Source organism: Argopecten irradians, chromosome 3 (assembly GCF_041381155.1).
Source record: "Argopecten irradians isolate NY chromosome 3, Ai_NY, whole genome shotgun sequence".
NCBI lineage: Eukaryota > Metazoa > Mollusca > Bivalvia > Pectinida > Pectinidae > Argopecten > Argopecten irradians.
Genome location: NC_091136.1, coordinates 8,733,551 through 8,746,292, shown reverse-complemented (window position 1 = coordinate 8,746,292; position 12,742 = coordinate 8,733,551). Strand labels below are relative to the sequence as shown.

Below are 12,742 nucleotides of genomic sequence, written 5' to 3'. Positions count from 1 at the left end.
CCCCCGGGGGCAGGAGGGGCGGGGCCCAATAGGGGAATTTGAGGTAAACTTTATAAATCGCTACTTGTCCTAGAGTTCTGCATGGATTGTGACCAAATTTGGCCACAAACATCATTGGGAGAAGGGGAACAGAACTTGTATAATTTTTGGCTCGGACCCCCTGGGGGCAGGAGGGGTGGGGCCCAATAGGGGAATTAGAGGTAAATATTCAAATTCCTTCAAAAAAGAAACAATGAACCTATATCCAGAACATTACTTGGCATTACAAACCAGGTGAGCGATACAGGCCCTCTGGGCCTTTTGTTCAGTAAATGCATTTGTTGTGGAAATAAAACAAAATGTCAGAAGTAATAGCTGTTATTATCACACCTGGTCTGAAGATGAGCGTCTGTCGTCTGTCCTCCCTTGTCCGTCAACAATCAACTTCTCCATAACCGTTGCTCAGATTTAAACAAAATTTGACTGGTAGCATCTTTATGGGCTAGTAACTGAAAATTCTACAAATGATGGGGCTGACCCCTCCAGGGGCCTGAGGGGTGGAGCCAAAAGGGGTCAATTTGGCTATCTCCATATAAACGACTTCTTCTCTGAAACTAAGCATAGGATAGCGCTCATAATGCAATGGTAGCATCCTTATAGGGTGGGGGTTCAAAATTGTACAAATGTTGGAGCTGACCCCCTGGGGGACTGAGGGGCTCGGTCAAAAGGGATCAATTTGGCTATTTCCATATAAACGACTTCTTTTTCTGAAACCTAAGCATGGGATAGCACCATTATGCAATAGCAGCATCCTTATAGGGTTGGGATTAGAAATTGTACAAATGATAGGGCTGACCCCCTGGGGGCCTGAGGGGCGGGGTCAAAAGGGGTCAATTTGACTATTTCCATATAAACAACTTCTTCTCTGAAACTACGCATCAGATAGCACCCATTATGCACTGGTAGGATCTTTATAGGGTGGGGATTCACAATTGTACAAATGATGGGGCTGACCCCCTGGGGGCCTGAGGGGCAGGGTCAAAAGGGGTCAATTTGGCTATCTCCATATAAACGACTTCTTCTCTGAAACTAAGCATTGGATAGCGCTCATAATGCAATGGTAGCATCCTTATAGGGTGGGGATTCAAAATTGTAGAAATGATGGGGCTGACCCCCTGGGGGCCTAAGGGTCAGGGTCAAAAGGGGTCAATTTGGCTATCTCCATATAAACGACTTCTTCTCTGAAACTAAATATGGGATAGCGCTCATAATGCAATGGTAGCATCCTTATAGGTTGGGGATTCAAAATTGTACAAATGATGGAGCTGACCCCCTGGGGGCCTGAGGGGCGGGGTCAAAAGGGGTCAATTTTGCTATTTCCATATAAACAACTTCTCTGCAACTAAGCATGGGATAGCACCATAATGCAATGGTACCTTCCTCATAGGGTGGGGATTCAAAATTGTGCAAATGATAGTGCTAACCCTCCGGGGGTCTGAGGGGGGGATCAAAAGTGTTCAATTTGACTATTTCCATATAAACGACTTCTTCTCTGCAACTAAGCATGGGAGAGCACTCATAATGCAATGGTAGCATCCTTATAGGGTGGGGATTTGAAATTGTACAAATGATAGGGCTGACCCCCTGGGCCTTAGAGGCGGGGCCAAAAAGGTCAATTAGGCTACTTTTTTTTCATATAAATTACATCGGATTCCTCTCTGAGCCTATGTATTAGATAACATAATTGTATGGTATCTATAGCATCATTATATAGTTGTGTTTAAAATTGAACAAATTTTAGAATCAATTTTGCTATTTTTTCTAATTGCAAGAGTCTTTGTGATAATTACTAAAACAAACAGGTGACTGATACAGGCCCTCTGGGCCTCTTGTTGATAAATTATATTTATCAGTGATAATTTCCGGTGTAGTTTTGGTGAAGGTAATGTTTATTTTCAGAAATTGACGGGTAAAGTATATGAACTGTACAAATCATATTACCACAAAGCCATATTTTCGCAAGATAATTTTTTTTTCGTGACTTCGCAGAACATTACTATGATTCATGAATTATCATATATACTCTAGTTTTAAATTCTAAGTTCTAAATTTTATCCACAGATTTAGAGAAATAATTATTTTATATTTAACCTGGAAAAAAGATAGCATAAAATTTAAAAGCACTGATTATTTTTTTTAGGTCATCTGACCCAAAGGGTCGGATGACCTATAGTTGTCATGTTTCGTCTATCGCCGTGCGCCGTGCGTTAACTTTTCACATTTTGAACTTCTTCTCAAGTTCTACCTGTGCGATTTAGCTGAAACTTACATGAAATGATCCTGACATGGTCCCGACAAAGTGTTGTTATTTTTCGGGTCGATCCGTAATCCAAGATGGCCGCCACAGCCGCCATCTTGAAAACACATTTCGAACTTCTTCTCAAGTTGTACTGGTGCGATTTGGCTGAAACTTGCATGAAATGATCCGCAGATGGTACCGACAAAGTGTTGTTATTCTTTGAGTCGTTCCGTAATCCAAGATGGCCGCCACAGCCGCCATCTTGAAAACACATTTTGAACTTCTTCTCAAGATCTACCGTGCAATTTGGCAGATTCTTGCATGAAATGATCCTGACATGGTCCTGACAAAGTGTTGTTATTTTTCGGGTCAATCTGAAATCCAAGATGGCTGCCACATCCGCCATCTTGAAAACACATTTTGAACTTCTTCTCATGTTCTACCGGTGCGATTTGGCTGAAACTTGCATGAAATGATCCTGATATGGTCCTGACAAAGTGTTGTTATTTTTCGGGTCGGTACAGTTTTTTCACATCTTTTTGTACCACGATATGGTACAAAAACATGTGAAAATGCAGTACAGAAAGATAATAAACACCTCGAGAAAATTCAGATTACATTCACATGTTTTATGTACCTGCAATAGCCGAAATGAGACGGCAAAAAGGTGTGAAAGCTAATTTCTTTTCACATGTTTGTGTACCACTGATGGTACAAAAAGATGTGAAAGCATGGTACATAAACATGTGAAACGATTTACCTTTCACATCTTTCTGTACCATCGGTGGTACAAAAACATGTGAAAGCGTGGTACAAAAACATATGAAAGGGTCTGAGCTTTCACATCTTTTTGTCCCATCAGTGGTACACAAAGATGTGAAAGGAGCATTGAAATGCTGTTATCAAACACCATGACCAAAGCTGACCCCGAATAGCAGCGGTTTGATTAGGGCGTCACAACAAGCGTAAAATGTCGTTAAGCACATCTGAGGACAAACAGAAACAAAACTATATTGCTATTTTTCGGGTGTAACTTAGGGCCTACGATTGTTAAATAAAACCTGTAAGATGTGGGCATTCCTATTATATAGATAAATAAATGAAACATGGTTTCCAACATTAAAGTATTTGTTTAATTGTTTTATGGTATTTTCCCGTGAAGCTGTATACAATTTAACTGTTGACAACTAAATCGGGAAGTCATTTGTCAAACTCGGTAACCTTTGAGTCTCTCGTCTTTTACATGTTTCTGTACCATGGCTGTTTTCGGCCGCTGTTTTGGTACAGAAAGATATGAAAGTGACTGCTCACATAAACACTGCTTTCACATCTTTGTGTACCATGCTTTCATATGTTTTTGTACCATTCATGGTACACAAACATGTGAAAAAACTGTACCATGATAAAAAGCGTTACAGTTTTTTCATATCTTTTTGCCAGGCTCTTGTCGGCCATCATATATATGGTATAATTGTGGGTCAAAGAAGTTCAGTAAACATACTTACTTTAGCAATAGTTTTATTTTAGAATTTTTTGCATTGTATTTTAGGCGCTCATTCATGTACTAGGCTAAATTTTGTAAAAGACTGTTTTTCTGGTATTTAACCACCTAATGCCAATTTGTATCCGTGATAGATCATATTTACATTTTTCGCATTTGTGCTAAAATTTGACCTTGCTAAAACGAGCATGTTTACAAAAGTATCAACGGTATTATGGTATGATTATATTATAGTTATCTACATTTTTCAATAGCTGATATATTTGTGGTCTCATAGAAGTAGATACTTATTGAAAAATGACAGAAGAATTACATTTTGATGTAGTTATTTTGATTTACACAGGTGATGTGTTTGTGGTGTATGTGAAGGACAAAGGGTCTCAGAACCTAGACCGTGATCATCTGTATAATGAACGTCTACACTCCATCGTCACACATCCCGAGCTGTCCGTCCTTAACGAGAAACAACGTGTACTGACAACATATGATGAGTTTACTGTGTTCCAACGTACCCACCTAGCTAAATGTTTTATAAGGACCCTTCAGAAATAGTGTATCAGCACAAAGTGTCAGAACGAGGTGGTATGGAACAGGACCAAATGATTTCAGAAACATTGTGTTAACAAAATACTAAGATGTATTGATATAATAAGTTAAAAAGCCATGACTTCTACGGAAGATAGGCTATTTATTGTGAAGATTTGGGGTTTTTTCCAGATATTTTAAAATTAAAAAATATATTGGTGATTTAATTAATTTTTGCATGTGGTTCTGAAATATTTTTGTCTTTTCCAATGCATAATTATAAAATCAAACCTCTATGATTCGAACTCCGATTATTCAAATTTCTCGCTGTATTTACCTTTTGGCTTGGTTCCGAAATTATTCACTATATAACATTACTAACAATTATAACCCATATATGAGTTAGAAAATTGAAACGGTTTTGGTGATATGAATACTGGTATTATTTGTATATTCACGAAAAGGAATTGGTTTCCAATAATCAATAAGAAAGTGTTTTATTTGTAAACATTGCATTTTTGACGTCGTAATTTTTTTGAAGTCAGCGCCAAGAAAATGGGGACATTACATGTACACTACCTAGCTCGATTTGACCATTTGTTTCTATCGTGTATCACTGTCCTATATCGCATATATTTTTATGTATTTTTGTGTGTGACCCGTTCACAAAATAATTTGTTCTAGAAACGACTATTAAATACCTAGACAAAGCCATGCATAATATCCGTTATAGCTTGGGAGACATTATTGTGGATTTTATGTGATATTTGCATTTGTATATGAAGAATTATTGCACTATTGTTGCGGCTTTATTTGTATGTTCATGAATACATACATGCCATATTTTTCTAGGGGTGGAAAGGGAGATTGATAACCATTTTAAGGGATTTTGGTCTCAAAAGAGGGAGGTATACGCGCGACATATATGAATAAATAAAATATATGTTTTTTTATGATGAAATTCTGCATTCATATTGAATTTTACTGAAATAAAGGAATGTGTGGTTTTGCAAAAGTAGTCACATCCCTATATACACCCAGTTCTGGAGCAGTTTTATTGTTCGAAATATTAGACTGGGCTTTTTAATAATCTTTCACAATAACGGATAATTAACTTAGATAAAGTTCTTAAATTTACAAGCACTAAATTAATAAAAAAAAAACCAGAATCGTTACAGTAATATTCAAAATGTAATTTAATCTGAGAGAGAAAAAAAGTAAATTTCTTTTTAATTTTATTTATTTAAATTCAGTTACTACTGATAATTTTTTATTATTAATATATATTTTTTTTCTTAAAATAAATTCACACAGAAATTCTAAAAAAATAATACTTTTTCCATTTTTAAAAACGTGGTTATTAGGAAATCCGGAAATTCTATAAAATCCGGATCATCTATTACAATTTCCCATGGTGGCCATTACGTGACATCCATCAAATACAGATAGGCCTATTTAACATTAAAAACGTGAGTAAACATTCGCACTAGAATTGATATAACTGATATTCAGAATATCAGTTATATCAATTCTAGTGCGAATAAACCGAAATGTAAGTCATGGTGACGTTAATGAGATTCCTGAATTATTTTGATGATTAGAAAGATAAGGTATTATTTCATGTTTTGGTTGTGCATTTTATATACCATACACTTGTAATAGTATAGTGGTGATTGACAAAGTAGTTTTTTAGCATTTCATTAGCTAAATCAAGCTACATGTATGTATGTGATTAAAATGATGGTCAACATACATTATATTGTATGTGATTAAAATGATAGTCCATAAGCTAAATCAGCATACCTATATGTGATCAAAATGATGGTAAATTTAAACTAAATCAGCATACATGTACATGTATGTGATCAAAATGATGGTTTATAAACTAAAACTAAATCAGCATACATGTACATGTATGTGATCAAAATGATGGTTCTTAAACTAAATCAGCATACATGTATGTGATCAAAATGATGGTTTATAAACTATATCGGCATACATGTGTATGTATGTGGTCAAAATGATTGTTCATAAGCTAAATCAGCATACAAATACATGTATGTGATTAAAATGATGGTCAACATACATGATATTGTATGTGATTAAAATGATAGTCCATAAGCTAAATCAGCATACCTATATGTGATCAAAATGATGTTAAATTTAAACTAAATCAGCATACATGTACATGTATGTGATCAAAATGATGGTTTATAAACTAAATCAGCATAAATATATCAGATCAAAATGATGGTTCATAAGCTAAATCAGCATACATGTGTGTGATCAAAATGATTAGAAATAACATATTAAAACCGGTAAATTTAAACTAAATCAGCATACATGTACATGTATGTGATCAAAATAATGGATCAAAATCATGACCCTGTACGGTACCAGATCCAAGCTGATGGCTAATAATATTTATAAATACGGTTGAATATGTCACTAACCTTGTAGCTTGTTAATTCAGCAGTAATATAAAATTGCAAACCACTTATTAAAGTCCTAAATATAGGTCAGTTTAGGCATCTTATAAATCCCACGTGTGTTTTGACTTTTTGCACACGGCCTTCAGCTGGGCCCTACGTAAGGTTTCATGTGCAAAGCTAATGGCTAATTATATTTATCAATTACGGTTTGAATATGTCACTAACCTTGTAGCTTGTTAATTCTGCAGTAATAAAATTGCAAACCACTTATTAAATAGTCCTAAAATATAGGTCAGTTTAGGACATCTTATAAATCCCACGTGTGTTTTGACTTTTTTGCACACGGCCTGCAGCTGGGGTATACGTATGTTTGTGTATACACACACACACTCCCTACAGACTTTCTCTACAGCCTCTCTTCCCTAAAAAAATACAGGTAAACTAGATTGACCCGGCCAAAGTCACTGATTGTGGCTGTCCATTTATATTACGAGGTGCACAGGGTATACATCGCTTGCTGTCAGTAGAAAGCCATGCTCTCAGTCTGTCGCCATTGAATTCTCACGGCAAATGGAAACAAGACAATGTGATCATAACTTAACACTTTAATTAGCCTTAGATAATCCACTTTAATAGGTGAGGCATTGTTTTTACAATCTTTAATACCTTGTATCATATAAAATGGCTACCATACACAGAGCGGTATCTCAACATTCATAGATCGTCAGCCCCTCAGAATGGACAGATTTTTTCCCCGTAAAAATTTTAAATTTCCTCTATCAATATAATTTGCGCACCCCGAACTTCAAATTTTATTTTTGCACAGAAAAAGTGCGCAAATTACACAAGTTTTTACGGTATGTGATTAAAATGATGGTCAACATACATGATATTGTATGTGATTAAAATGATAGTCCATAAGCTAAATCAGCATACCTATATGTGATCAAAATGATGTTAAATTTAAACTAAATCAGCATACATGTACATGTATGTGATCAAAATGATGGTTTATAAACTAAATCAGCATAAATATATCAGATCAAAATGATGGTTCATAAGCTAAATCAGCATACATGTGTGTGATCAAAATGATGGTAAATTTAAACTAAATCAGCATACATGTACATGTATGTGATCAAAATAATGGTTTATAAACTAAATCAGCATACATGTATGTGATCAAAATGATAATCCATTAGCTAAATCAGCATACATGTGTGTGATCAAAATGATGGTCCATTAGCTAAATCAGTATACATGTATGTGATCAAAACGATGGTAATTTTAAACTAAATCAGCATACATGTACATGTATGTGATCAAAATGATGGTCCATTATCTAAATCAGCATACATGTGTGTTATCAAAATGATGGTCCATCAGCTAAATCAGCATACATGTATGTGATCAAAATGATGGTTCATTAGCTAAATCAGCATACATGTATGTGATCAAAATGATGGTTCATCAGCTAAATCAGCATACATGTGTGTGATCAAAAAGATGGTCTATTAGCTAAATGATTATACATGTGTGTAATAAAAATGATGGTCCATCAGCTAAATCAGCATATTGTGTGATTAAATTGATATTCCATAGGCTAAATTAACATACCTGTATGTGATCAAAATGATAATCCATTTAAACTAATTCAGCATACAGGTATGTGATTAAAATGATGGTTATAAGTGTCATTTAAACTAGTTCAGCATACAGGTGTGTGATTAAAATGATGGTTATAAGTGTCATTTAAACTAATTCAGCATACAGGTGTGTGATTAAAATGATGGTTATAAGTGTTGTTCCATTACCCATTATTATATGATACATGCACACATCACATTTGATTATTCTAAAGATCGGGTATTTGTTGACACATTAGATTAACATCAAGGTGTATTTGAATTTTAATGTAAAATTTCGTTCAGATAAAAAAAAAAATCCCACTATTAAATGCCTTTAAAAATCTTTTTTGAAGATGCCCCACCGTTGACAAATGGTATTTTTTCTCTATCAAAAAAATGAGAAGACAATTTAGTATTTTTCTTTGGTTACAAAAGTTACTCACTTTACATCATACCACATTTGAAAAGTTTTAGTTTCTAATTTTATATTTCAAGGTAAAAATATTAAAAATAATTAATTGCATCCCGAAAAAATTCTGAGGTACTATTGAAATGAACTACTGATTGCGCATGCTCCAAAGGCAAAATAAATTATTTCACATTACTTTTTGTGTTAATTATACATTTATACACATGATTAAACACAAATTATTGTTCAAATTATGAACATCGTTTATGATCTGTCGGTGGTGGAGCATCTTTAAATATGATGTCAAAAATAGTAGAAACCACATTTTTTGCAAACTTTTTAAGCACAGTAAAAGTAAGTTTTTTTTTTTGTTTTTTTTTTTATGAAATCGTTTAATAACATTAACAAGAGTTGGAGTAATATTGGATTTATATCCAAACAAAAAATTAATGTTTTGTAAACATACATGCATCACTTTGATATTATGTGTAACTACATTAATATCATTATCATTTTCTTCTGATTTCAAACTAGATGTGTGGTACTCTGTACATGTAGATAGATTTTAACCCTAAATATTTGTGATTTGTTTAAATTCGTCATTGTTTTGATTGCATCTAATGGTTTAATATGTTTTAATGACTGCTTATTTTGAATAAATAATTTTTAATAACAAGATTATTTGTTTATCTATATCAGCAATGTTTACAATGTCGGATGGCACCGTGTTTTCGCTAAAAAAACATATGCATGGAAACAATGCATGAACTGGAGAAGGTACATGTAAAGGGATGTGAACAACGCAAAGTACTATTGAAATAGACCTATTACTTAATACCAAGTGGTAGTGACGTTGTGTCACTCTAGGAAGTATATCAATTTAATTTAATAACGCTTTTTATGAAGACTTTATGACACTTATGATAATGCTTGCTTCTGACCTGCTTACTTATTGGTAATGGTAATAATTTATTGAATTATTATTTATAATATACAAATGTAAATTTAGAATTGCTTTGTTTATATATATATTCAACCGGTTAGCTTGTGTGGATTTAGGTTATCTGTACGTTTGACATTCAAAATCAAAACCTTTTAGTATGATGCGTTTTTACTGGCCAAACTGATGCGGAATATATTTTTTCATGTTGTGTAGCTCGACAATCGACTTTTAACATTTACGACTTGATATTTTTCCTTAGTTTGATCCTAAGGTTTGTCCTGCAGCTCAACATTCAACATTTAGAAACTGTTACTGGCCAAAGAACCACTACTGACAAAAGAAGGACTGATTGTGAAACGCATGCATTCCAAACATCTCCGTACACCTAAAACCATCTAAATATCTGGTTAAACTAATTATAAGTCTTTACATAGGGGCGTAATCAGCTAGGGTTCAAACAATGTGGATGCAATGCTATTCCCTGCCGAACACCCTCCAAAGCAACTTTTCCTGCAACAGTGCAAACAATCCAGGAAACAAAATAAAATTTCTAGGACAGCTTTTGATATGAGTCATTCTCAGAAATTTTCCAAATCAAACGTAAAGAAAATTGAAAAAATTACCTCAATAAATAGATAACTTTGGTTCAGAAACTTAAAGAATGATCATTGTAGATATCAAAAATAATATTTGTAATTCCTGATAAGCTCCCAATTAGTTACTATGACGACCAAAAGATCACATGTCAAGGTCAAATGTCCATGGTGTTACCATACTTAAATACTATGATATCTTGTTTTAAAATATATCAATGGAATTAATAACTGTTCATTTCATTTGATGCTATGTCAAAAATAATAGTTCATATCAAATTATATTACTTAAATACTCTGTAATCAGCTGGCAAATAATATATCTTACCAGTCAACATCCTTGTACTTTCATTGCATGCAGATACTTTTCATTTTTATTATATAATTGATTCAAAATAGCATTCCTAGTGATGCATCATTTTAACCAAATGATTGTGGTAGCACAACAGACATATTCTTCCAAGGACAGGTGAACTTTTTGTTAAAACTTTATTAAAATATTTTTTTGAAAACCTATTAAAATTAACTTTTAAAAATATTTGATGATAACCTACAAAACAAATACTTTCTTAACATTTGATCACACTTGACGGCATTTTATTGAAGTATGAATTTGGGTCATTTCTCCTGTTACAAGCCTATTTCCTGTCATTGACCTATTTTGAATTGAAAAAGAAATCAACATAATTCTGTTGTTAAAATTCCATGTTAAAATATTTCTATAAAAACAATATATAGAGAAGACAGCAATTTGGAACTTTTCTGAGAATGACTCCAAAAATTCAAATATATACTGAAAATCAGCTGGATTCCCGTCACCAGAGATTTAATTTTAAATCTCTGCCGTTACTGCTTTTCTGGACACTTTTAGTATTGTAAGTGTATTCAGAATATAATTTAATTCGTGTCTAACCTTAGCACAACCTTTTGTAAAAAAAATGTTGATAACAAAAGTATTGTAGAATATTTAACAGCAGTGATGATAAATAAGATGATATTTTCAAAATAGTCTATAGAAACATATGACTGCATTTTTCAACTCATAAGACACCCTCTCTCCAGTTCACCGTCGACTTATAAACACTTATGATCATGCTACAACAAAGAGGGGACTCACAAGGAAACAATTAATGTAAACTTTATTTTATTCATTCATTATAATTCATACAATACAAAAACAATCAAATAGATATAACATGAAATGGATTCAGAAACATGTGTTTACACTTATATATATTAATCAATGAAAAGAATTGCTGGTATATATGTACATTTTGTATGTGTATCCATACTAGCTGGGGACCACCGATCGATCCACCCACCAACGAAGGAAACAGACCATACGGGAAGGGAACTTTGATTACACCTTGGTACATTATGTACATGTATCCGTGTTTGAAAGAAGAAAAAAAAACATACCACCAGAATGGAACTTTAATACATAGCAACAAAAATCGATTTTTCTAAATATTAATATTTTTATACATATATCTCTGCATCTCTGTTCAAAATTAACGTATAACTATTTAACAGAACACCATGAAGTTACGTCTTCATTTACAAAGTGGAGTTGGGATATTTTTCATTCTATAATCATGGACCCACCAGAGTGCCCTAAGATCATTTAAGACGTTTTAGAGGTCTAGATAAAAAAAAAACCCACATTTCTAGTACATCGTCATAAAAACGGTTAATTACTACCGTTGGAAAGAGCGATAATTTTCCTTTCGCAATCATCCTACACATCTATAGAAAGTGCCGCCATTAAGACGATATAAGCCCCATTACGACAAACACCTTGAACGGCAGTAACTTTTGTAACTGAAGAAAAATTCTAATTCGCCTGCTCCTGATTTTGATAGAGAAAAAATTACTATTCGCTGGCTGTGGGGCATCTCTAATTTACGAAATGCCAATACACATAAAATGTCCTTCAGCCTTTGCGCCTGGCCAGATATAAAAGTACATGTACGTATTACGAGCCTGGTCAGACAGTCAGACACATCTAACTTTAAGGATGTAGCTCCTCTGAGAAGTCAAAATTTTCCTGTATTAAACTTTTTTTCTCATATAGATTTTTGGAAATAGGAGTTCGTATCATAAAAGAAAATGGAAGAAAAAACATGTCCGTGTGCTCGTTTTTGAGCTATTGTCACTCAAAGATACCTAGTTGACAAAATATTGGATTTTATGGGAATTTTGCCGTTTTGACCATATACACAAGAGATTAAAGCCATAATTTCCTAATGAGGTGTTTGATATGTATTAATGTTTGTAGAATTTATTTTCCAGTAGTCTTCTTTTAAAATATACCATTTTTGATTAATAAGAATAATATTTTTTCTCATAATAACAACATATGTTACCCCTACCCCTTAATTTTGAGCTACAATATGCACCATTTTAGCCATTTTTGCAAAATCTAACCCTTTA

The 12,742-nt window shown here is 33.6% G+C and overlaps 1 protein-coding gene across 1 annotated transcript in view; it reads left to right on the top strand.

Moving 5' to 3' along the window:
• Positions 1-6,601, top strand: part of LOC138317486 (myosin heavy chain, clone 203-like) — an 86,825-nt gene extending 80,224 nt beyond the window's left edge. The window contains exon 9 of the mRNA XM_069259184.1: positions 4,123-6,601. Coding sequence (XP_069115285.1) covers positions 4,123-4,331 — 209 coding nt within the window. The 3' untranslated portion in view covers positions 4,332-6,601. The remainder of the gene's footprint in view (positions 1-4,122) is intronic.
• Positions 6,602-12,742: the final 6,141 nt, after the last annotated feature.